General features: G+C 57.6%; 1 protein-coding gene and 1 long non-coding RNA gene across 7 annotated transcripts in view; one reads left to right on the plus strand and one right to left on the minus strand.

The window, feature by feature from the left end:
- Baiap2 (BAR/IMD domain containing adaptor protein 2) overlaps positions 1-24,032 on the plus strand; it is a 61,670-nt gene that overhangs the window by 21,009 nt on the left and 16,629 nt on the right. For all 6 annotated transcript variants that reach the window (XM_090351340.1, XM_090351342.1, XM_090351338.1 and 3 more), the window contains exons 4-6: positions 16,966-17,027; positions 17,480-17,551; positions 17,978-18,115. In XM_090351340.1, coding sequence (XP_090207466.1) covers positions 16,966-17,027; positions 17,480-17,551; positions 17,978-18,115 — 272 coding nt within the window. The remainder of the gene's footprint in view (positions 1-16,965; positions 17,028-17,479; positions 17,552-17,977; positions 18,116-24,032) is intronic.
- LOC150052091 (uncharacterized) lies at positions 12,226-14,191 on the minus strand. The gene is made up of 3 exons (XR_016538375.1): positions 13,679-14,191; positions 13,431-13,544; positions 12,226-12,859 (listed from the first exon to the last, which is right to left on the minus strand). It is a non-coding gene; the product is annotated as an uncharacterized LOC150052091 (long non-coding RNA).

Genomic DNA, 24,032 nt, shown 5'->3' on the forward strand with positions numbered 1-24,032 from the left:
TTTGTGTTCAGCTCTCAGCCCTCCTGAGTATCTAGGATTCCAGGTGTGAGCCACTGGTGCTTGGCTTCTTTGGCATTCTCAGTGGTCTTCATTTGCTTTTGTTTTGATGTTTGGTTTGTTGAACTCATGTTTGCTGTCTGCTGGGTTCATCTGCTGACTGTTCGTCTCTGCCTTTCAGTCCCATCTTCTGTCTCTCCAGGCTGCCTGGCTGTGTGTGGAGACACCTGCCTGGTCACCTGGGCCTCTGCCTTGGGGAGACCCCTCTTCTCTGGCTCACCCGTCTCCTCTGTTCCTGTGAGACTCCCTCAATTCTGGGAATGTCCTGGTTTCCTGGTTTTGGGTGGGGAGCTGTGTACTGCGTGGGTCCGTGGATGTTTCTGTACCTGTGTGGTAGTCCAGGTGGACAATGGTCAGCCTCACTCATTTGCCTTGCCTTTCGACACCACCGTGCGCACGCCAGTTTGTACAGTGTATGTGAGCTTGGCTTCCTTCAATGGAAGACTTGTTTTTGTTATTGATCATTTTTATTTTTTTATTTTTTTGCCAGTCCTGGACTTGAGCTCAGGGCCTGAGCACTGTCCTTGGACTTTCTCAAGGCTAGAGCTCTACCACTTGAGCCTCAGCACCACTTCCAGCTTTTTTCTATGTATGTGGTACCGAGGACTTGAACATAGGTCTTTGTGCATGCTAGGCAAGCACTCTAACACTAGGCCAAACTCCCGGCCCCACTTACGACTTTTTGATGGTTAATTGGAGATAAGACTTTGAACGTCCCTCCTCAGATCTCAGCCTCCTGAGTAGCTAGGATTGTAGGTATGAACCACTGGGCATCCATTCTCCTTGAGGCTTTTGAGATCTTTGTCTTGGTGTTCAGGGGTGGGCCTGGAGGTGACGGGGATGAACCATGTCACCTGGTCGTGGAGATGTCCTGCTGTCTTGGCAGGCTTCCAGGGCAGCAGTCTCTGGGTGAGGAGGGGTGAGGGGAGCAGCTTTTGTGTGTCTACCATTGGTGAAGAGGGAAGACTGTGGAGGGAAGGAGGTGGGATGCTGGGAAGGAAGGCTGAGTTTCTTCAGGACCTGTAGGAATTCTTAGGCCTCAGGCTACTGAATGTCAGCTATGGAAAAATGGATTCATAGAAACGGCTTTTATTGTCCTACAGCCATCTATGAGCAGGTGCTGTGAATTTTCACTGCTGTAGAATATTCCATAAACACATAATGAACCATCTGCTTCACTGCTCTCCCTTTGCTTAGCAGTTGAGTTATTCCCAGTGGTTTTGCCGTTCTTATGAGCTGGTCTTGTGGGAACTGTGAGGCTGAGTTCCTCTTTCAGGACAATTACCCCCAGTTTTTGTGCATTTTGGACTGGCCATTTGTGAAATACCTAGAAGAGGCATACTCAGGGTGGTTTATGTGTTTGTAGGTTGTGTTGTCAAGCACATACATTTTGTGCAGTTTTATCTCCTATCTGATAAGCTGGACATTATGGTGAAGTGATCTTTAGACGAGTTAGTCTCATTTTTAGCATTATTAGTTTTTTTGTTGTGGTGGTGGTGTTTTTTTGTTCTCATCCATACTATATCTTTTCTCGTTTCTGCTCATGTTCTCTTCATGTGGTTGCTGCTCCTGGTCTGAGGTCTTCCCAGATGGGGCACCGAGGTACTCTGCCCAGACCAGCCCTCGGCTGGACCCTAGGTTGTTTTAGTAGTTTAACATTTCTTGCTCTCTTCCTTCGTTTTCTCTTCTTCCCCTTTTCTTTTGAGGCCAGGTCTTGCTATGATGCTCAGAGCCTGGTCTTGAATGAACTCCTGGGTTCAAGCAGCAGTCTCCCCACAGCTCCCAAGGAGGAGGAGGGACTACAGGTGTGTACCATCTGTAATTGTTTTCCACTGGCCCTGGGAATTGAACTCTGGGTCTGGGTGCTGTCCTGAGCTGCTTTTTTGCTCCAGGTTAACACTCTACCGCTTGAGCAACAGCACCTCTCCCTAAGAGTCTCACAGCCTTTCCTGCTTGGCTGGCTTTGAACTGCAGCCCTCACAGATCTCAGCCTCCCGAGTAGCTAGGATCACAGGTGTAGTCCACTGGTGCCCAGCTCTACCAGTAGTTGAATCTTGGTTTAGCGACGTAATCCTGACTGCCAGCTGGCGGTGGCCCTAACCACCCTTTTGCTGCTTGCCTTTCCCGACTCCTCCTCCTTCCAGGCCCTGTGGCTGTTGAGGACAGGGCTGCTGTGTGGTAGTGGAGCTGAAACGGGAACTTCTTCCTCCCCTTTCTGCCATGCCTCCCTTCCCGTTGTTGTGGGGTTCCTTGCCTTTCCTTCCCACCTCAGAATCCAGTCCTGTTAGAATGGTGAGGCTGTTACCACACCCGCCCTCCTCTAGAAGCTACAGACAATGCTGGGGCCCCCTCACCCCTAGAAATCCCATCTTCATCTTCCCTGTGAATGCCGAGGTAGCAAGCCACACCCTAATATTAGCTGTGTGCCTTGGAGCGGGACCCCAAGTCTCAACAGACGGTTCTTCCTGTGGGCTTGGCCATAGCAGTAACCGCTTCTGAGGAGCCTCCATGTTGCCGTTTGCTCCTTTTCTCTCCTTCGGAGTGAGTGAATGGCCCAGGCTGTGGCTGCCTTTGGTCCCGTTGGTCTTTCTGTACTCTAGCTCTGACCTCGCAGCCGGGAGGCAGCCTGGAGCACTGGACCTGCCGACTCATGGAGGGAAGTCCTCTCATCTTCACTCCCAGTCGTTTTTCCCTGCAGTGAGACAGTCTTTACCGTCAGTTCTCAGAGCTTTGCTTTGATATGGCAGCACATGGAGGGTGGCTGAGTTCCAGCCACTTTTCACAGCACTTCTAATGCCCTCGCCAACAGCTGCCCACTCTCTTGTCTGCGTGTCGATTCTGGTTCCCCAGATCCTCAGCTCCTGTCTGTCGAGGCACGCCCTGGTGCCGTCCCGAACTCGTAGCAAGTTAATTGCATGGGTCAGCCCTGGTGTTTTCACACCGCTTTGATCTGTGTGTCCTCAGGGCCACCTCTGCTGGCTCCATGCTGGTCACTGCCCTTGTGGCTCAAGAGCCTGAAGGGTGGCCTGAGAGAGGGCAGTGGACACTGGCGACAGAGCAGTTCTCCCTGGGCTGTGCTCCTGTGCTTGTCCACTCATCCTGGGGGTCTCAGACTGGACCACCGTGTCCGTGCCTCCTGCTCCTTTCTCCTGCTTTTCACTGTTCCGTGCCTTTGGCCATGACTGGCATGGAGGGATTGGCACAGAAGCTGTAGGACGGGGCAGGCAGGTAGTTGGCCATGCTGGGTGCCGGGGCCTCCACGAATGGCGTTCTGGCACTCTGTGGTGAGGGACGCCTGTCTTTTTTTTTTTTTGCCAGTCCTAGGCTTGAGCTCAGGGCCTGAGCACTGTCCTTGGATTTTCTCAAGGCTAGAGCTCTACCACTTGAGCCACAGCACCACTTCCGGCTTTTTTCTATGTATATGGTACCGAGGAATCGAACCTGGGTCTCCATGCATGCTAGGCAAGCACTTCAACCACTAGGCCAAACTCCCGGCCCCATGGGACGCCTGTCTTGTATGCTCATCCCAGTCCCGCAACAGGCTACACAGCTAAGGGTATCCCACTTGCTGGGTAGCTGTCTGCATCGAGATGCCCCTGGTGCTTCTGCCCAAGGAAACGGGATGTGCAGAATCGGTATTCCTGAGCTGGCCAGAGGGAGAGACTCTTGATGCTCATACCCTGGGCGTGCACAGGTGGGCAGACGGTCCCCTTCCTCTGCTAGAATCGTCCTGGTGGCCTGTCTTCAGCCCAGTGCTGATGTGGTGGGCTCTTCAGGGAGGCATGCTGCCAGAAGTGAAGCCATTACTAGAGTGAGCAGGGCACATCTGGCCTGCTCAGGACCCTCCCTCTCTTTGTGTGGTTGAGATGCCCATGAAGCCAGCATCTGTCTGGAGGCATCGGCCATGGAGGTGTTTCTCCTCCACCTGCTGAGGCTGTGCCCAGGGCTGGCCGTTGTGCTCAGCCCTTGCCTGTCTCTCGAGGCCTCTGCTGTGTGTCTGCCCTTTGATGGGCTGCTTTGTGCCTGCCCGTGCCTGCAGCACACTTGTTTGTGATCATAAGGCATGTGTGTGCATGCCCGGTGCCCCAGGCCTGGGCCCTGCTCTCTGTTTTCCTGGGCGCCTGTACAGAGGCAGAGCTCTGTGCTGGGCTTTCGGACAGGTGATTTCAAGCTGGCCTGGAACTGTGAGGCACTCGGTTAGGTGTGGCCTGGCTACCTCCTGCCGGCCACCTCATTCCTGAGTGTCCCTCTGTCCCACCTGTGGGTCTGATGCTGTCCCACACCCTCCTCCTCAGGGGTACTGGCGACCCCATTCTGTGTGTAGTGTCTGGAACGTGGAAGGGGCAGGAGAGAACACCCTAGGCCAGGTCTCCTGCAGACCCTTCCAGTCGGTCCCGAATGGCTCCCATTGTCTGAGTCTGCTTGGCTGTCTGCTGGCCCTGCTCCTGTGCTCTCGGTGAGGTTATCTGGCTGTATATTGCTCCTCCAGGCTCGGCAGATTCATCCACACCTAACCAAGCATAAGTGGGGCCCATTCCCAGCGGGAAGCCATGTTGCACGTCCCTTTGGGTAGTGACAGAGACTGTGGCAGTGTCACCTGCTAACAGCGGGAACCCACCTTGCAGACTGCTAATCCTCTTGACAGGCACCGTTTGGAGGCCTTAATTAGATCCACGCAGCAGGGGCTGTGTTGATTTTCCATCCACAAGGCGTTGGGCCTTTGTGGCAGCTGGCTGTCTGCCCTCCACTCAGTCAGCTTCGGGGGAAGGGAGGACCTGGCTGTGCCGAGACTGTTTCTCTGGAGCAGAACTCCCTTGCAGCCTGCTGTACTGCCCCTTCCTGGCTCGTGGTCCCAAGCCCCCTACTATTCCTCCTACCCAGGAAATGTGATGGTGCTGTCCCGAGTGGACTTCACACAGACCACTTTTCCTAGGTCTTTCCACTTTATATGCTTTATGCGGTTGTGGAAACAGCCACTGGGCAACTGGGCAGCTTATCCCCGTTGGGTCCAGTGCATAGCCAAGGCCTGGGGCTGCAGCAGGTGAGGTCAGGGGCTCGGGTGACCTGTGCACTGGTGGGGGCCTGGCCTTCAGTTCCAGCTCCGCTCCTGCTAATGGCTGGATTGAGTCTTTTTCAGGAGAGATGAATAATGGGGTTGATTGGGTTTGCTGAGCCCTGAGTGCAGCGGCTGTGATAGCCGGAGCGTCGTAGCATGTGGCTGTGTCCGTGGGGGCAATATCAACAAGGACACAGTGCTGGGCTGGTGACCACATGACCACTGAGCCTGGGGTTTGTGTGGATGGTCAGTACCTCTGGCAACTTTGCCACCCAGTCCTAACCCAGGCCCTTGGATCGTAGCAGATGTGGAGGTGCTACGAGGCCCTTTGAACCTCCTTTCTCTGGAGACTGAGAGTGGCACAGCAGAGGGTAAGGCTCAGCTGTGCTCGTGGGGGACTCATGCCAGGGCTGCTGGAGGGTCTCTGCAGGGCCTGTGGCTGGCCGTGTGCTCCATTTACTGATGGTTCCTGCTGTGCGTCCTGCTCCAGTCCCAGCCTGGGCAGAGGGGGAAGTGTGACCAGACCATGTTTCCTGGAGCCAGAGGCCCATGAGGTTTTGGCCACCTTCAGGGCGTGCAGGTCTTCACAGTAACCCAGGGCTCAGGCTCCTGCTAGACATTCTAGTCTGTTGGCAAGACTTGGCCCTTCCCTGTGGTACAGGGCCCTGTGGGGGTGCCAGGTACTAGAGCGAGCCCATAAGACATCAAAACACAACAGCCTGGGCAAAGAGGGCGTGAGCTCCCCACTGGCCTCTGTTCCTCACTGGGTCTCATCAGCAGGCCACCATGAGGATCCATCCCTGAGGAAGTGACCCACCAGACATAACCTGGTTTATGTTGACCTTTGGCAGGCACCGAGAGCCAGCCCCGATCTTGAAGAGTGTTTTCAAATGACCTAGTGAACACAGCACACAGCCTGTCCTGGGCCAGGGCAAGACTGCTTGAAGGACTGGTTTTCAAAGGCTTGTTGCAAGGCTCTTTCCCATACGTAGCTACTGTTGCAAGGGTGTCTCCGCAGGGCCAGGATGCTAGCAGGTGATAGCTAAGTTCCTGTGTGCAGGAAGCAGCCTCTCAGCAGGAGGCTCTCAAATTCCATTTCCAGGATCAGTTTACAGTGAAGACTGAAGGTGATTGGTCACATAGTGGATCACACAGGAAGCTGGGGTCACAAGAAGGGACTCCCAGCTTGTAGGGGTTCAGCTCTTGGGCCTCCCTGTCCCTGCCTCCCAAACCTAGTGCTGTGTAGACTGTGGCTTCTTAGCTGTGGTGCCGATGATTCAGGGTGCACCACCCGTGAGGGGCTGAGGTCCGGAACTGAGGAAGCCCCCTGAGCTTCTCTTGTCATGGAACCTCGCACACTGGAAGCAGCACTTTATTATAATGATCTCCAGGGGTCACACAGGTGGTCCCATCACTGGAGAATGGACAGAGCCACGTCCTAGGCCAAGACTGAGCTTTGACTCGACCAGAGAGCATTCAAGTCAGGCCGGTCCGAGCTGCCTGCGTATCTCTGAGCTGTGGTCCCTCGCTGTGGACAGTGGGACTCCGGTCAAGTTGGGAGGCTAGCTGGGATCCCGGGACAGACTTCAGGGGTGTTCGGTGGAAATTTCCAGCTCTGCAGTGCCTTCTTTGTGGGATATGTGGTCCAGGAGGCCATCAATGTCCACCATCCTGCGTGGCGGGCTCTCTGCCCACCCCCATGCGCTGTTTCCTGATCCTGGCTGCTGGCCAGTGGTGTTTCGGGGTGGTATTGAGTCCATCTTCATTCAGCAGCCCAGGAAAGTGTGCTCAGGGCTCACATCAGGTCTTCATGTGGCTGGCTGTGGATGTTGGCAGGTTCACCCAGAAAGACCACATGGACTCCTCTCAAGCTTTGGGCAAGCGTTGCACTACAGCCCTCAATTCTCAGCATCCTGAGTAACTAGGATGGTACCGGGCTCGTGTCCACCTCCCCCTGAAGATACTCAGGACACCTGCTTACCTGGTCTGCTCCGCCGGGTGAGCTTGGTCACTGTGTTTGAGCTGGCCAGAGGAAAGTAGGGACATAGAAGGCCGCCTTTGCCCTGTCGGGCAGAAGAGTGGACAGACAGGATCGAGAGCCAGCAAGTCCTAAAAGACGGGCTCCCAGTAGATGGAGGCAGGGAGAGGCCCCCAAGAACTTCTCCCAGTGCTCAGCTGTGGGGGGAGGATGTCCGATTTATAGAGTTCCCCAAGTTTCTGTCTTAGTGACCCCTTTGCAGCAGCCCACCCCAGTTACCCCATCAGACCAGCTTCGCTGAGCCTGGAGCCTTGAATGGTCTGCAACTCAGCAAAGAAGCCAGCAGCCTGCAGATTCGGAGAGGGTGCAGCCTCCTAGATGACACCGTCGAGCTGGGCGACCGCTGTCCAGGGGCCCGCCTGAGCCCAGGAGGGGGTGTGGTTCAGGACAGCGGGGCCCAGCTGCCCACCCCTCCCCCCCTCCCCTCCGGCCTAGCACACGAGGTTCGTTGTTGGTGTCACATTGGTACCCAGGTCACTCTTTGGCCCTGATTTGTGTCTGAACACTGCCACCGGAAGCATCGTAAGCATGGCTGTCTGCTGCCATCACCATGGCAACACCATCATTGATTTTCTGTGGTACCCTGGCCACATTCCACTCTGGCCTTGGAAGTAGATGAGTGAAGGACCCTACCTCTCAAGGAAGTGCTCTGGCTCCAGGCCGGGCGTAGAGAGGAGGACCTGGCGTGGGGGTCCCTGGAGTGCTTCAGCCTCATCTGGCCCCACTCTCCGCTCTGCTCTGACAGCACACCGCCATGGCAGCCCCCTCAGCTGTCTGTCTTCCCCTAATGAGAGCTCTATATTTGTGCCTTGTTCGGCGTATGCTAATTAGCTCTCCGAGGTGCCTTTCCACTCGGGAAGCCACCAGAATAATCGTGCATTATGGGTATTTGCTTCAGAAGGCTCTGGTCGGTGATGCATGTTCACAGCCAAGTTTGAACAGCTGACCTCTTGGCTCAGACATTTCTGCCCCTGGTAGAGAGGATGACAGCTCTGGCACTTCTAAAACAACAGGGGTGCCCAAAACCTGAGTATCCACTGTAGACATCCCTTAGCTTTGCTGCCAGCCTCCCTGCCATGATTCAGGGACTCGAGTCCAGATCCAGCAGGGCTAGGGGCCAGTATCTACCTCTCCATTCCTACGGCTCCATCTGGGCTTGTTTCCAGCTTGTTTTAGAGAACGCCAGCCACCTTGAAGTGGGGCAAGCTGGGGCCTTCCCTTCCTCCACAACAGCACCCACGCGGTGTCTGCGCCTCCACGCATGGCCGGACCAGGCCTAGGGGCCTCCCCCCCTGGTCCTCAGGTGCTAGCTGGGCAGGATACCCAGATCCTAGAACTGACGGGGAGCAGAACTTTTGGACACTGCATTCCACCTGCTGTATTCATGGCTCTCTTCCAGGGTCTGCACTTTGAGGGCCAGGGCAGAGTCTAGAGCAGAGGCAGATCACAGGCCCTCCTTGGTTCACGCAGGTCCCGGTTCCTTAACTCCTGCCATTCTGAAAATGGAGCAGATGGCGTGAGAGCTGAGCCAGTGTAAGGCTGGCCAGTGGCCTCTGCCGACTCAGCTGGTACTCCGGGGACAGCCCAGCCTAGCGCAGGTCAGGAGTCGATTCCCTCAAGGGGCCTCCCACTCCATGGTGGCTCCCCATTCCCCCTCTGTGTCGCCCAGGCAGGGACTCGAGGAGCTGACCACTCCCCAGGCGCCGCCTCTGCTCAGGAGGCTGCATCTCCACGGTTTCTCGCAGCACATGTCACCTGAGTTGCCTCCTGAGCATTGATCTTTTGGGGTGCTGCCTAGCCTTAGGGGACCCTGAGCCCATAGCACAGCAAGTTCTGGGTCACCACACTGTACATGGCTGAGCCCTGGCCTTACATGGAGTGTGCTCAGCCCTATGATCCAGGAGCACATGATACGTCTGTCTGCCAGTTGACTTCTGTGCCCCACGTGGGGTCCCCCAGCTTCATTCTGGGGTCAGATCAGGACTGGACTTCTTCACAGACTTCTACACAGTACAACTGTCTCTCTGTCTCTGTCTGTCTGTCTGTCTGTCTGTCTGTCTGTCTGTCTCTGTCTCTCTCTCTGTGTCTCTCTCTTTTTGGTGAGTTGTGGGCCTGGGCGCTGTCCCTGAGCTCTTCAGCTCAAGGCTACTCCTTGAGCCACAGCACCACTTTTGGGTTTCTAGAGGTTAACTGGAGATAAGAGTCTCGTGGTCTTTAGTGCTGAGCTGGCTTTGAACTAAGATCCTCAAGATCGCAGCCTCCTGAGTAGATAGAATTACAGGCGTGAGCCACCGCGCCCAGCTTACCTGTCTCCTTTTAAAACACAAAGACCGTTCTGGCTCCGCATGGGGTCAGGGGCCTCTGGTTTGGGCTCTAGAGTGAAGTCTGGCCTGCCCTACCTTCATAAGTGGGGTGTGGACTGCACAGATGTGCAGCTGGCCCATCGCTCCTCCCTCTCCACCTTCACAGCCTCCAGATTCACGCTCCCCCTCCGCTGCTTGTCATCTGCCGATTAGAAGAACATAGTGTAATTTCTGGGGGAAAAAGAACAGAAAAAGGCCTGACTATTCTAATGTGCCACTGTTGTGGAAAATGCCACGAGTGATAGGGGTGGAGAGACTGGAGAGATCAGAGACTCCAAGCACCTGAAGGATTTTGATCCAGCATGCATGCAAACCCACAGTTACGCCCTGTCAATAGACTGCAGTTGTTTCAGATGCTGACCAAGCCGTGGGCTGCTGTGCCCACCATGTCAGGGCTGCACGAGGTGCTGTGGATTAGAGGAGGTTGCTGTCGCCTTCCTTGGTGCCCAGGCGGCCGTGTGAGCATGCATGTGGCGAGAGGGAAGAGGGTCGTGCTTTTGGAACACAAGCTTAGGTGCCTGGAGCTGAACCTCAGTGGGCTCAGAACAAGGTGTGTGGGATGCCCGTGCACACGTGTGTGCTCAGGTGCAGACAGCTTGCCTGTGCACATGGGCATCTGTGTTGTCTTGGCGTTGGGGAGGCTGTGTTCCTGCAGCTTCCCCATGGATTGCAGAGGTTGGGCTTTGGAGAACGTGTTCCGTCTTCTTGCCAGTCACAGAGGAGGAGGAAAGCTGTAAAGCCGTGGTGTCTGCTCTTGTGTTCCCTGGACCTGTTTCTGGTAGCTCCTGGGTGCGGCTGTAGAACCTGCCTCTAGCAGTGGTGTGGTCAGGCCCCCCTGCCAGCATTCCAGGTCCTGGTGACTTCCTGGTACTTGGCTAAGTTCAGGCAGAAGGTGGGGTTCAAGCCTGTACTGCCTCTCATGGGATGCAGCTCTGGTTGCCCACGGTCTCTGTGCCACCCTCAGCTGCAGGTATTCTTAGAACGCTGTGCCTGGCCACGCATCCCACTCCGTTCCTCTGAACAGCTAGCTCAGAGGAGTCAGAACAGGGAAGGCCTCCTCAGATGTCAGCCATGATTTGAAGTAGGAGAAAACCCAGACCTGCCGCTCTGGGTAAGATGCTGCCTCCACTGTGTCTTCCCGGGAGTTCTGAGAGCAGCCAGGGACAGGAAACTCTTGTGAGTCCCCTGTGCCATCGTGGCACCTGCTGTCCTGGCCCCCACCTTGAGTCCTGTGTCCTTTGTGCAGCTCTTCCTCCACACTTCCTCTGGTTTGTCCCTTGCCTGCCTCTCTTGCAATCCTCTCCCCTTGGCAGGCACACCTGGGCCCAGCCCCTCCCGCCCTTGCCCCGGGCAGCACCGTTCCTGGCCTCTGCTGTGGCAGCCATTTGTCAGATGTGGGATTTCAGTCTCCCAGGTAGCTGGCAGCGTGGGATGCACACTGCTTAGTTTGTACATAGTTTTGAAGAGCAGTTGTATTTTTATTTTTTAAAACCAGTCCTGGGTTTGAACTCAGGGCCTGAGCACTGTCCTTGGACTTTCTTAAAGCTAGAACTCTACCACTTGAGCCACAGCACCACGTCTGGCTTTTTCTGTGTATGTGGCACTGAGGAATTAAGCCCAGGTCTTCACGCATGCTAGGCAAGCACGCTACCACTAGGCCACAGTCCTGGCCCCGGATTCTTTTATTTTTATTTATTTTTAGCAGCGGTGAAAATAAGGAAGAGAAGTAGGCAGAGCCTGGGTGCTGCCCCTTGCCCACGATCCCAGTCAGTGCCTGCCAGTTGGGGCAGCCAACAGGAGGCTTCCGGGGAGCACGAACCCTGTCAGAGACCCGCTGTGACCCCACGGGCTAGGCCTTGCCCTGGGCAGGTGGAATGGGCTCTTGGGGCAGCTGCTGGCTGCCGGTACCGGCCGGTGCCTGGTATGTACTGTTGACCCAGGCTCCTCTATCCAAGGTGGGGGGCTGACTCCAGCATGAGAGAACCCCAGGGGGCCGAGGCCATGCCTCTGGGCTTCTCACAGGGGTTTCTGGGGCTGCCAGAGGTGAGACCCCACAAGAGCTCTGCTTGCTGGTTGGCTTTTAGATTGTGTATGTGGGAGACCCTAAAGAGCATTTAATCAGACCAAGTGCAGTGGTACATACCTGTAGTCTCAGCTGCTCAGAAGGTGGAGACCCAGAGGACCACGGGTTTGAGGCCAGCTCAGGTAAAAAGTCAGATCCTCCCTAGACAAAAAGGCCGCCTGGTGGTCATTGCTTAAACACGAGACAGACTATAGGTTAAAAGAAGCCCCGTCCCTTAGGCAAAAAGGACTGGGGGCGTGGCTCAAGTGACAGTATCCCAGCATCTGCTTGGTAAGCATCTGTCAGGAAGACTTCAGAACTGTCACAAAACGTCCCTTACAGCTGCGCTGACCGTTAGAGCCCGAACCGTCTGTGGATGGGCAAATGACTCAACCACGAGAACAGGTGTTCTGACCTTGACTACCACAGAAGACCCGTGGGCACTGCTCATGAGAGACACCTGGCAGGGGAGGCCCCTCCGGTGAGGTGCCCAGGCCAGGCACATCTGCAGATGAAGATGCCCTGAGTGGAACGGGGAGTGGCTGCAAGGACTGTGCATTTCTTTTTTTGAGTGATAAATGTTCTGGAACTCCAACGTGGAGGGTTGCTCAGCTTTGTGATTATGAAATGTCACTGCACTGCTCTTTAAGATGGTTAGAAGTGGGGAGTTGCTTTATTCACCAGTGTAAGAAGTACAGTTGGCTGCAGAAAGGACAGACTTCTAGGTGTCAGACATGCCCCGGTCCAGGTGCCGGGTGGGGCAGCGTCAGACACCCCAGGAGGACTTGGGATTGGTCTCACCGCTGAGGTGCAGGGGTGGCAGAGCCAGCGCCGTCAGCCTTCGTGGAGCAAGAATGCTAGATCTGAACCCACTGCACGCAGGACAGGAGAGGGGCGCCCGAGCTGTGCTGCTCTGGACAGGGGTGGCCTCCCGTGGGAGAAGTCCTTTGCTCTTTCGGTTTTGATGTGTTGATTTTGCTAGTGCTGTGGTTTGACCTCAGATCCTGCTTTTGCTCAGCTTGTTTGTTCAGTTGCGGCGTGACTACATGGAGCTGTGATTAGAGCTCAACGCTTTGCAGAGCGTCTTCTCAGACTTCTCTGTCCAGACTGGCTTCCAGCCCTAGTTCTCTGAATCTCAGTCTCCCAAGTCGCGAGTATGGGCATGGGGCTTGGGCCCTGCTGCAAGAGAACATCGGAAGTCTGGAAGGCGAGGGGTGAGCAGGGGTGGGGCCTGCCTGGGCACTCTAGCTTCCGGGGGGTGGGGGCTGATTCTCAGGATGCAGCTGTGGAATGAGGGTGGCAGTGAGTACCCTTGTCCTGTGAGGCCACAGAAGGCACAAGATGCCCAGTCTGCACTGCCCCTGCTCTGTAATGAAACTCGTGTGTGTGTGTGAGATGTCACATGTGGGATGGCTTCATTGCCTCTCCCCTGGTGAGGAATAGTGCCACCTGAACAAAATTGTACTCATCCTCACACTGAGGCCACGTTCAGGGTTAGTGACTAGAAGCACGCTCAGGCACACAGTCCCTCTTCTCCCTCTCGATCCCTCTCCCCTGCTCTCTCCCCTTCCCCCCCCCCCTTTTTGATGTCAGTCCTAGGGTTTGAACGTAGAGTCTGGGCACTGTTCCTTAGTTTTTCAACTCAGTTGCTGTCAGCTCCACCACTTAGAGTCACAGCCCCGCTTCCAGCCCTTTGGTGGTTCACTGGAGATGAGTTTCATAGATTTTCCAGCCCAGGCTGGCTTTGAACCTTGATCCTCAGATCTCAGCTTCCTGAAAAGTTACTATGACAGGCGTCAGCCCCCAGCAGGAACCAGAAACTTTTCAAGGGGGGGTAAAGGGGAGGTGACTCACCAGTGGCTGACCTTTTAGCTGCTTGCCTCACCCAGTAGAGGGTTGAGAGGAGGGTGTGGCCTTGTTCTCTGGGTGCTGTGTTCTTAGACTTTCATCCCAAATGGCACATGTTGCCTGTGATAAACACATGCCACTGGGGTCTCTCCTGCTCCCCGAGCTCGCAAACACTCCCCAGGGGAGGGGGGCTGAAACCCTCTAGCACCCCTCCCCCCACTCCTGCACGGCCCCAGCAGGAAGCACTGACTCACGGTCCTGGGTGTGCCAGGAGCTCCTGCCCGTCCTGGCTGGCCTGGACCAGCCCCTAGGTGGGGCTCCCTGGTGCTGGCCCTCTGTTGACTCTGTGTCCTGGCGGTCCATCAGAGGCTGCTCCGCACTGTGGGTTCACCCTGGCTGGACCGCTGTTTGCTTTGGCATGCCCGGGCCACGCCTCCACTTTGAACCCAGTTTTTCAGGTTTAGGGCTCACTTGTGCAGAGGCAGTCTGCCTCAAGAAGAGGCTGGTTAGAGTCCCGCAGCCCTCTTCTGCCCCCAGCAGGTGGGCCTGGGAGGGACTGACCCCAAGGTAGGGGAAGGGGCCTACGCTTCTCCTGTCCAGGGCCTGTGAAGGTGCAGGAAGCCGCGGGCCCGGCTTGTGTCTGGAAGAAGTGCCTGCTGGCAGATGACTGGGGGTGTGGGGAGCCGCTGGCACCTCTGTCGGCAGGTGCACCTGCAGCACCTCAGGGGTTAAGTGCTGGTGGCTGCACACACACACTCCATGTGCACGTGGCCTCCTGCAGCTGCTCGTAAGAAGCCGTTTAAAAATTCCCCGTGTGGGTTGGTTTTGCACAGCCCCAGCTTGCAGCCAGCTCGGGGCCGTGTGCATACCCGGTGCCGGGCTCTGAGACACAGGGTTCCAGCTGCTGGGGGTTCTGGGGTCTGGGACGGTGCAGCACAGCCTGCAGAGCGTGCTCAGCTATCCCCTGGTCAGGACCTGTGGACGCGTACAGCCCCGGTCCTGGCTCCTGTCGAGTATTCGCCTCCTCGCGGTGGTGGTTTCTTCCTGTGTTCACTCGTTCACCTTTCCTAGCCAGTGTGTATTTCCCACTTGACCTGGATGCTGATCTACTTCTGGGGCCCCCAGAATGTGTTGAGAGGCAGGTGCAGCTGGCTCCCACTGTCATTCCAGCTGCTCAGGAGGCTGAGATCCGAGGGTTGCAGTTTGAAGCCAGTCCTGGGCAGGAAGTTCATGAGACTCAGAGTAACCACCGAAAGAGCCAGAAGCCGAGCCGTGGTTCGGGTGGTAGGGTGACAGCTTTGCGCAGCTGAGGGACGTGTCCCAGACCCTGAGTTTAAAGCTCCAGCATCCTGCATGTACATGTCACGTGCTGGCAGAGGGTGTACAGCATGGAGGGAGATTTCAGGAAGGGTATAGTTTGCCAAGGTTGCCATTGCCACACTTTGCAGGCCCTTATTCATGGCTGTGATGCCTCTGGGCAGGGGTGGGGCGGGGGGGGGGCAGCCGTGGAGGGCCAGGCCCTGTGTTCCAAGAGGCATAGCAGGGCTGGTCAGGCCAGCATTTGCCTGGGTGTCCCTACCTGGGTGCCCCTGGGTCAAAGCCAGTCCCAAGTAGCTTTCTGGGCCCTGAGAGCAGAGCAGGAGGTAGATCCAAGACCCCTGAGCCACAGGAACACAACCATTACCAGAGCAAGGGCTCTGGTTTCCAAGGCAGGGGCCTGAGCTGTGGACTTGGCCACCCACCACGTCCAGCTCAGAAGGTTTGTCCTGCTGCGTGCCCATAGCTCACACCTGGAATCTTAACTGCTCAGGAGGCTGAGATCTGAGGCTCGTGGTGTGAAGTCTGCCCTGCAGGAACGTTCCCTGAGACTCTTACTTCCAGTAAACCACCAGGAAACGAGAAACGGAGCTGCGTCTCAAAGTGGTCGGGCACTAGCCTTGAGCAAAAAGAGCTCAGGAACAGAGCCTAGGCCTTGAGCTCAAGCCCCATGACTGACCAAATAATAAAACAAAAGCTTGTCTTGGTGCCCCCCCACCCTGCTTCTGCCCTGTTGGTCCTGCGTCCTTCCCTGAAGGACTGAGGGGGTGGGGGGGCCTTCAGACCGAGCTTCCCTCTGCGTGTGGATTGCATTGACCACTTTTGTCATAGCTTCACATCAACCATGGGAAGCCCTGTGGTGTGGCTGCTGTCTGGTTCCTGTGGGCACAGCTGCTGGGGCTGTCACTGTACCCTTGCCCCGCGTTGCTGGCCACACAGCAGTGGCCAGGCCTGCAATCCCTCTGTTTTCTGTGGACATAATGGCCAGCGGCAGGCTGGGCTCAGGTTTCTGTGGAGGTGCCCGTGTGCCATGGCACTTAGAGATGTTTATGCAGTTGACAGGTGGTTTGTGCACAGCTTCAGGTGGCTGTCGTGTGACCCTGCGGGATGGAGGCTGGCCCTGTGCGTCCTGGCGATGGTCGTGCTAAGCTGTTCTGTCTTGTCTACTGGGAAAGACAGGAGGCCTGCATGGCTTCTATAGTAAATCTAATAAAGGAAACGTCTATAAGTTTAGGTCCTAGGCTTCAGTGGTCACTGGGTTAACACAGCCTGGCAGTTCTTGAACCCATTGTGGGGTCTGTAGAAGCTGGCCTGCCCAGAGCTCAGCTGGACTCCTGGGAGAACAAGTGACAGCTGAGCCCAGCTGTAGTCTTGGGGGACGTGTCCGGTGGTTAGGCTTCCTATTGAGTTGTCAGAGGGCTTGTTTTGATTTCTTGGTGGGCCCCCAGGGTCTCCTCAATGGCTGCCCTGCCACTCAAGTCCTGAGAGGACCCCTGGAGAGAAAAGTGCCACTAAACACAAGACTCAGGGACAGGGCTTGGCAGACAGATAAGCTCTCCTGCTCTGTCCACGGAACATCACCAGCTTCTCTCCCCTTGAGCCACAGGCCTATGCCTGGCAGGTGAAGTTCACCTCCTACCTCAGGGAGGAGACAGCTTTGAGGGTCTCGGGACCGGTCCGTGCATGCCTTCAGGTCTTATTTGGAAGGCAGGCTCTGGACGCTGTCCAGCTGAGAAGAAGGAAGTGTGTCCCCACTCCATGCTTCTCTGGCTCCCCTGCCTTGTGAGCATGAACCTGAAGACATGTCTGCCTTCCCTCTGCAAGTGTACCACAGAGATGGCCTTGATCTGTAGTGGTCTGAGCTGGGGAAGCATCCAGAGAATCCCCTGCCCTCCTGCAGGCCAGTCTGTGTGCAGTGCACGTGCCCTGCGTGCCCTGTGGGAGCTTCTTCCATTCGGGTGTGGGCTGTCACCATGGCTGGGTGCTGTGTCAAGCAGGTGGTCACTGGTGTGTCCGTGAGCGACCATGACGTCTGTGTGTACACACGTGTTGAACTCTGACCTGTGTGTGGGCTGGAGCGTGTGTACAGGCACTCCCTGTCTCTAGGTGGCATACCTGCCCACAGCCATGGTATGGCATGTGGTGTCCAGGGCCCTGCCCCGGGGTGGGGGCCTGGGCCGTGGTGTGTAGGGTGTGTAACCTCCTTTCTTCCTACTGTGTCCAGGAGACGTCCTCTTCCAGATGGCTGAAGTACACAGGCAGATCCAGAACCAGCTGGAAGAGATGGTAGGTCTGGCCTCCGATGTCCCCTCCTCAGTGCAAGGGTCAAGTGAGGTGTGCAGAGTGGCGGGGTGTCGCTGAGCTGGCCGGCTGCTCTGGCCACGTGTCCTCTTGGGCCTGTTCCAGGGTTGGCCGGGGTGGGCTGCCTAGGCTTGAGACATGGGCACGAACTCATCCTCGGCAGTCCAGGAGGTGGTCCTCAAGGACCGGGGTACGGGGGCAGCTTGGGGGAGGTGGGGGTACAGGCTGGGACCAGCCTGGGCGCACCCTGTGGTAGCCCCAGCCGGGTTCCAGGTTTTCTCTGAGTTCCCATCAGGGGAGCAGCCTGCTGGCCCCTGGGGCCCGTGTAGCCACACAGGGTCCTCAACTCACAGGTCAGGCGGTGCTGGCATCCCCGCTGCCCCCACACACATGCACTGTGTTAGGGCTGACTGCTGGTCTGTTCCGTCTCTGTCTAGCTGAAGTCTTTTCACAATGAGCTGCTCACACAGCTGGAGCAGAAGGTGGAGCTGGACTCGAGGTACCTGAGTGTAAGTACGCCCGCCCCGCCCCGCCGCCTTTGCAGGCACTGGTTCCACCTCCAGTCAGAAGGCGTGTGGCTTCTGCAGGGTTTCCCTGGCTGTGCCAGAGGGCTTCCTGTGTGTGCCCCCACACCTTGCCCTCCTCTGACGTGTCCTGCACCTCATTTTGCCTTAGCTGGGGGGGGGGGGGGAAGCCCAGGGCCCAGGCCTCTTGGCCACGCACACTGTAGGAGCTCCTGGTTTTGCACCTCAGAGTTAGGTTCAGTTTCCATTGTTGAGGAGTTGTGAGGTCACAACTTCTGATGGGTGAGCTGTGGCCTGCTGTGGGGACCCCTCTTCCTCCTGCCCCCACCCTCCGCAGCCTGGGCCACCTGGGTGGGGCGAGGAGGGCAGGAGCAGCGGAGGCTCACAGGGGCTTTTGTTGTGGGCTCTCAGGCAGCACTGAAGAAATACCAGACAGAGCAGAGAAGCAAAGGCGACGCCCTGGACAAGTGTCAGGCCGAGCTGAAGAAGCTTCGCAAGAAGAGCCAGGGGAGCAAGAACCCGCAGAAGTACTCGGACAAGGAGCTGCAGGTACGGCCTGGGCCTCCGGGCCCTCCTGCCCTGCTCACAGAGCCTTCTGCAGGGGTCTTGGCTACGAAGCAGAAACTCAAATTAGGCTTTCCTCCGTGCCTCTGGACGCAGGAGCCAGGCCCCAGACCACTGTACTGCCCAACCGTGGCAGCGGCCCGTCAGCGGCATCCATGGTGTCCCGGCCAATGGCCCTGGAGTCTCCTGGGGCGGCGTGGGGCGGTGTGGGGCGGTGTGGTGTCCTGCCAGCCCTGAGGGTGCTGGGTGCTGAGCAGTCTCAGGTCACGGCTATGGTGGCCTAGTGATGCCACAGCCCTGGGCTCATTTCTTGAAACAGCAGGCCCAGAAAGCCCTGGCCCGTTCCGAGGGCCTAGTGAGGCTGATAAAAGAAGAGGACACAGGTTAGCCTGGGAGTCTGGCCTAGTGGTCGAGTGCTCCCCTAGCATGCATGAAGACCCAGGATCGATTCCTCGGTACCACATATGTAGCAAAAAGCCAGAAGTGGTGCTGAGGTTCAAGTGGTAGAGCTCTAGCCTTGAGAAAGTCCAAGGACAGTCAGTGCTCAGGCCCTGAGTTGAAGACCTAGGAAGGGCAAAAAAAAAAAAAAAAAAAAAAAGGTGGGAGACACAGGATGAGCAACCAGCTTGGATAGGGACAGGGGCTCCCAAAGCACCTACGGTGCATGGGTGTAGTACTGGGGCTGGTCTCCGGCTGAGAGCCCCCCTCCCTGCGGGAGAGCAGGGCACCCACTGTGTGCGTGTGTGTGTGTGTATGACTGACCTGGGGCTTGAGCACAGGGGCCATGCACTGTCCCTGAGTTCTTTCAAGGCTGTCATTCTACTGCGTGAGCCACAGCTCCACTTCTGGCTTCTTGGTGGTTAATTAGAGATAAAAGAGTCTTTCCTGCCCAGGCTGGCTTTGAACCGTCGTCCTCAGATCTCAGGCCCCTGAGTGGGTGGGATTACTGGCTGTGTTTTTCCGTTTTGATGGCCACCATAACCCGTGTGCCGCCTGAAGCAGGCACAAGTGGCCTCCCTGAGCCATCTTGAGTTGTTCTTGAACAGCTTCCCCACGGCAGGGCTAGGCTTTGAGGAACACACACACACACACACACACACACACACACACACCCCCCACGCAGGTGCCTGTCCGTTTTTCTTTTCTCCCTGACCTCAAGTGGCTTGGCCAACAGACAGCGTTGCCCTGACTGCCCGGGAGGACAGCGGTCTCCTCAGTGCAGGCTCTGACTGGACTCTGGTCAATCTCCCCGAGTCCCCAGGCCAGGCAGGACAGCACGGCCCCCGGGGAACCTGTGGGCACGGGGTGGAGCTGCTGGGGTCCACCTGCCCCTAGGAGGAGCCAGGCCTCAGGCCCTCCGCCTTCCCCTGCTCTAGGTAACAGCTTTGCTGTGCCATAGTTCGCATAGTGTGCCATGCAGCACACAATGCGTAATCCAGTTCAGGAGCTTCCGGTGTGTTTCTGGACACACACAGCTACAGCTATCATCCCAGCCAATCTTGGGCCACTTTTACCAACCACTCTGCCTGCTCCCCCTCCAGCCGCACTCGCCCCTCAGCCGCCAGCCTGCCTTCTGTCTGTAGATTTCTCTGCGTGGGCGCTGACTGTGACTGGAGGAGGCGGAGGCGAGGGACTTGGCGGACGAGTCTGCTGCCCGCAGGCGCTCGCTGTCCACATCCCACGAAGCATCTCCATTCTGCTTCCTTCTTCATTTGCCGCTGCACACCGTTTATTCCCCCAATGCCCACCCTTTTTAGGGGATCCCTTACCACACACCCCAGTCTGCTGCTCATCAACTCCTTCTTGGCGCTCAGGGAAAGGGATTCGCATGCTGGACGTGCAGAGCCATGGCTCTTCCAGTCTTCCTGTGGCACAGGAGGCTTCTGCAGGCAAGGCAGCCTGCTCTGTGCTCCTGACATCCGTCGCTGCCCTGGACCAGTGGGCCCTCTCAGGCCGGGCCTCTCCGGCTACCTCTAGGGTCTGAGTGCGGAAGTCAGCCTCCATGTGCTCCTTGGTCTCGGTGCCGCAGGGCCCTTTACTTCCCTCATCTGCACAAGCTCAGGTTGCCGGTGAGACGCCGTGGGCGCCAAGCCACAGAACTGAGAGTGTGGGAGCAAGGCTCTCTAGTGACTGGTGGGTTTCCCTTCATGACCAGGGTAGGGACGCCACACTGGCAGAGCCGGCTTCCCCGCAGCAGGGCCCCGCCTCGGGAGGTGGACACTCCAGCAGGTGTGGACGACCTGCGTGGTTATGCTCTTCCTCTGTCTCTATCCTGATGGGCTGCTCAGAAATGCCATCGAACGTCTACTGGGTTGTGCAGGGGCCCGTGGCCGTCTGAGGGGAGGCTGGGGAGGCTCCGTGAGGAGGATCCTGGGAAGGCCTCATGAGGGGGACGTGGTGACCAGGTACCGGTGGTGCCTGGAGTGAGGGCTGCACAGGAATGAGGCGGGCACTTGCCGATGCCGTGGAGAGCTTGGGCTGGGGCTGGAGGAACACACAGCCTGGCTGCTGTGACACCTAGCTTGGCCTCAGCCCGGGACCCTGGCGTGGGGCTTGGAGAGGTCTCATGCTGGTTTTTTCTTCCCAGGTCCTAGGTCAGACTTGAACCCAGACTTCCCTTTGTCCCATGTCCACAGCTGAGCTGGGTCACCCTGTGGGGCCCCTCTCTCTCCAGTGGCTCTCAGAATACTCAGTTCTCCTGTATGCTCCGAGCCAGCGGTGGCAGCCCTGGATGGCCTGAATCCTCTCTCAGCCCGTGTCCCCATTTGTGAAATGGGGTGCTCCTGCCTGCCCGCCCTCCTCGGCGTGGACAGGGAGAGCCCTGAGGCTACATGGAGCCCTGTCCCCTTCCTGTCACTTGGGTCCTGTCTCCTCTTCTCCTCCCCCGTCTTCCTCCTCTCCAGCCCTTCCTGTTTCTTTACACAGAGCAGTGCTTTGACCCTTCACCAGGGAGTGTTGACATTCTGCAGCTGTTCCCCAGAGACCCCCAGCCTTTCTGGGAGGGGTGGATCCTGTCCTCTGGGGCTGGTGCCAGCGGGAGCTGGCTCGAGTGGCCAGCCTGTGCGTGCCCTGTGGTGGCCAGAGGGCAGGGTGGGGTACCCTTGCAGTCGCTCAGAGGGCAGAGCGTGCATGTGCACAGCAGGCGTGGATCCCTCTTTAGAGAGGGCCTCTCGCTGGGCTGTTGTGTCCACTGCCGTGCACTTGAGCCATGCCCTGTTTCAGCTTTTTAGCTTTTCTGTCTGGGCTGGCTTCAATCCTTGACCCTGAGGTCATGGCCTCCTGGGTCTCCTAGGACTTTAGGTGTGAGCCACCATGCCTGGCTCCTATGCCTGGAGCCGGGCAGGGGAAGGATGCTGGGCTGGCAGCCTTGGTGGGACACCCCAGAGGCCCGGCTGCCCTGGGATCCTTGCCACCAGGGCAGTTCCCCTGGCCAGGGGCCCGGGCCTGTTGTCCACACCAGGCCGAACCTTCCCCCCTGATGGGGAGGAAAAGTCTGGACCTGTGGGCTGAGTTGGCACCAGTCCGCTCTGCTATGGGTGGGTTGCTGCTCAGCTTCCCCCAGCTTCCCCCCCCCCCCCCCCCCCCCGCCCAGGCTGGGCGGCCCCACCCCACAGGATGGCTTTGCGGGATCTTTCCGGTCTTAGGACTTGAGCGACCAGGAAAGGGATTTTACTTCTGGAAGGAAGTAGGAGGCTCTTTTTCCTGTTTGCCTCTGTACCTGAGGCATCTGTGAGTTTCTCGCCTGATGCCCTAGACCCCAGTAGGGTCACAGTTGCACACCACCTGTCAGGCAGGCAAGGCTCCTGTAGCTGGCATGGGGTCGGTCTTGCAGCCCCGTCCCAGTGCCTGCCGTTTGCACCAGACCTGCTGAGTCCCGGCAACCCTGGTTTTCTCAGGTCTGGTACCACAAGCTCAAGGGGAAAAGCTCCACGATGTAGTTTTCAGATGTGAGTTCCACTCGGTACCCCTGAGAGAGGATTGGTTTGCTGGGACTGCTGGGGGGCCCAGAGCTGGTACCTGGAAGCAGGGACTCGCTAGAGAGGTCCCAGAGCCCCTGCACGTCAGGGGAGGGAGCCCTTGGCGTAGCAGAGACCCTTCAGACATGCAGTGCGCTCTCCACCAGCCTGTGCTGTTGGGCTTCCGCAGAGGCCAGGGCTGTGGTCACTGCCTCTGGTGCCGAAGGGAACACAGGTGAAGTGGCTTGGGGAGAGGAGCTGGTGAGCCTCGCCCTGCCTGGGGAGGAAGGCCACAGCTCGTCCAGGGGTGCAGGCAGGACTGCTGGACGGGGCCGGCTGTGCTCCGTCAGGAGCGGCTTGTCACTCACGGACGGTGCATGCTGGGATTTTCATAGAAGGAACTAATTTTAATCATAGGTCAGGGAACAGGAGCCCTGAAGGATTTGGGGCACGAACTAGGACAAGGAGAGTTTATATAAGGAGAGGGCATTGTCGGGGCCACCCTCTTGGCCTGAGGGCACTGTGCCCCCGGCACCCGGTACCACAAGGCCTGAAGGCGATGCTTTCCCCGAGGCAGGCAGGCAGGAGACTGTCCTGCAGGGTGTTGTCTCCGGAACAGAGAAAGGTGGTTAAGTCCACAGGTACTCGGCAGCAAAAGGCGGGAAGCGGCCTCAGTGTCCGTGGCTGAGGGCAGGCGTGGGCTGTGGGGCTCAGTCTGCCCCCTGCCCTGGCTGCCCTGAGGGTCCCAGCGTGCTGGAGGGGGGGCCTGGCTCACGGGATGGTAACTGTAGCCTAGATCCTCTTTCTGGGCAACCTGTTTCCCTCCCCGGGGACACCAGTCACGCCTGGCCCCCTGTGGGTGCATCTGGAAGGCAGCCGGTACCCCTGCAGGCCAGTATCCTTAGGGCTTCAGAACAGAAGTGGGTGCACGGGTGCTACCCTGTCGCTGTGCCACATGCCGGCGCTCACGGCTGTCCCTGGGGCGGGATTCCTCCAGTCTCTGTTTTGTCCCGTTTGCCCCTCCCCCAGCCCAGCTCTTATTAGGAGGACTGGCCAGATAGGGGCTGTCGGGAATGTGACCATCCTCTGCTTTGCAGGGCACCTTGCCTGTGAGGGGACCTGCCAGTGCAGGACACGCCTTCGCAGTGTGGCTGAGCATGGGGAGGCATGGCTCAGGTTCTGGGCACTCAGGGAGGGGTAGCCAAGACCCCACACACTGTGGGAGCCCGAAGACCATGAGAAAGCCCACCGTGGAGTAGCTAGCTGGAAGTGGACAGCTAGATAGGCCAGTACTGAGCATGAGCAGGCCAGCTCATCAGAGGTTGAGAGCCCCAGATCTTCCTGCCTGAGCCACCAGCATCCTCAGCAGCTCAGCTCTGTAGGGGTCCTGCATGTCCAGAGACAGGACCTGCCCTTGTCCACCCACCTGAGGCCTTCCTGGGTCTGGAAGCCTGGCCTCTGGGGGGATGCAGGGATTCTGCCCAGGCCGGCCTTCACCTGTCCTTGCTGAGCTGATTAGAAGGAAGGCAGGCGGAGCCCAGGTTGTCCCCTAGAGGGCAGTGGGGGCTGGGCCATGCCTGGGCATCCCTGTGTCCTAGAAACCTCTGCTCTCCATAGCACAGCCCGTCGTGTGGCCGTCACACTCTTGGAGCCTTCAGTTGGCTGTGTTGCCCTCAGTGGGTTTGCCTGTTTGAGGCCCAAACTCCCGGATTGCGGTCTGAGAGGGGAGAGATTCATTCTATTTAAGGGCTGTATAATTAACAAAGCAAAGACAAAATAACCATCGTTTAGATCTTCAAAAAGGATAATAGCAGAGGCTGGGCCACAGGCTTCGTGTGTGGGGAGGGGCACGCACTGAACCCACTCTCCCCATCCTTTCCCAGCTGAACGCAGCCCCGATAGAGCCGAGCTGCCGCCAGCAGCAAAGCAGACTTCCCCTTGACCCT

This window comes from Megascapheus bottae, chromosome 17 (genome assembly GCF_031878675.1).
Source record: "Megascapheus bottae isolate mThoBot1 chromosome 17, mThoBot2.hap1, whole genome shotgun sequence".
Classification (NCBI taxonomy): Eukaryota; Metazoa; Chordata; class Mammalia; order Rodentia; family Geomyidae; genus Megascapheus; species Megascapheus bottae.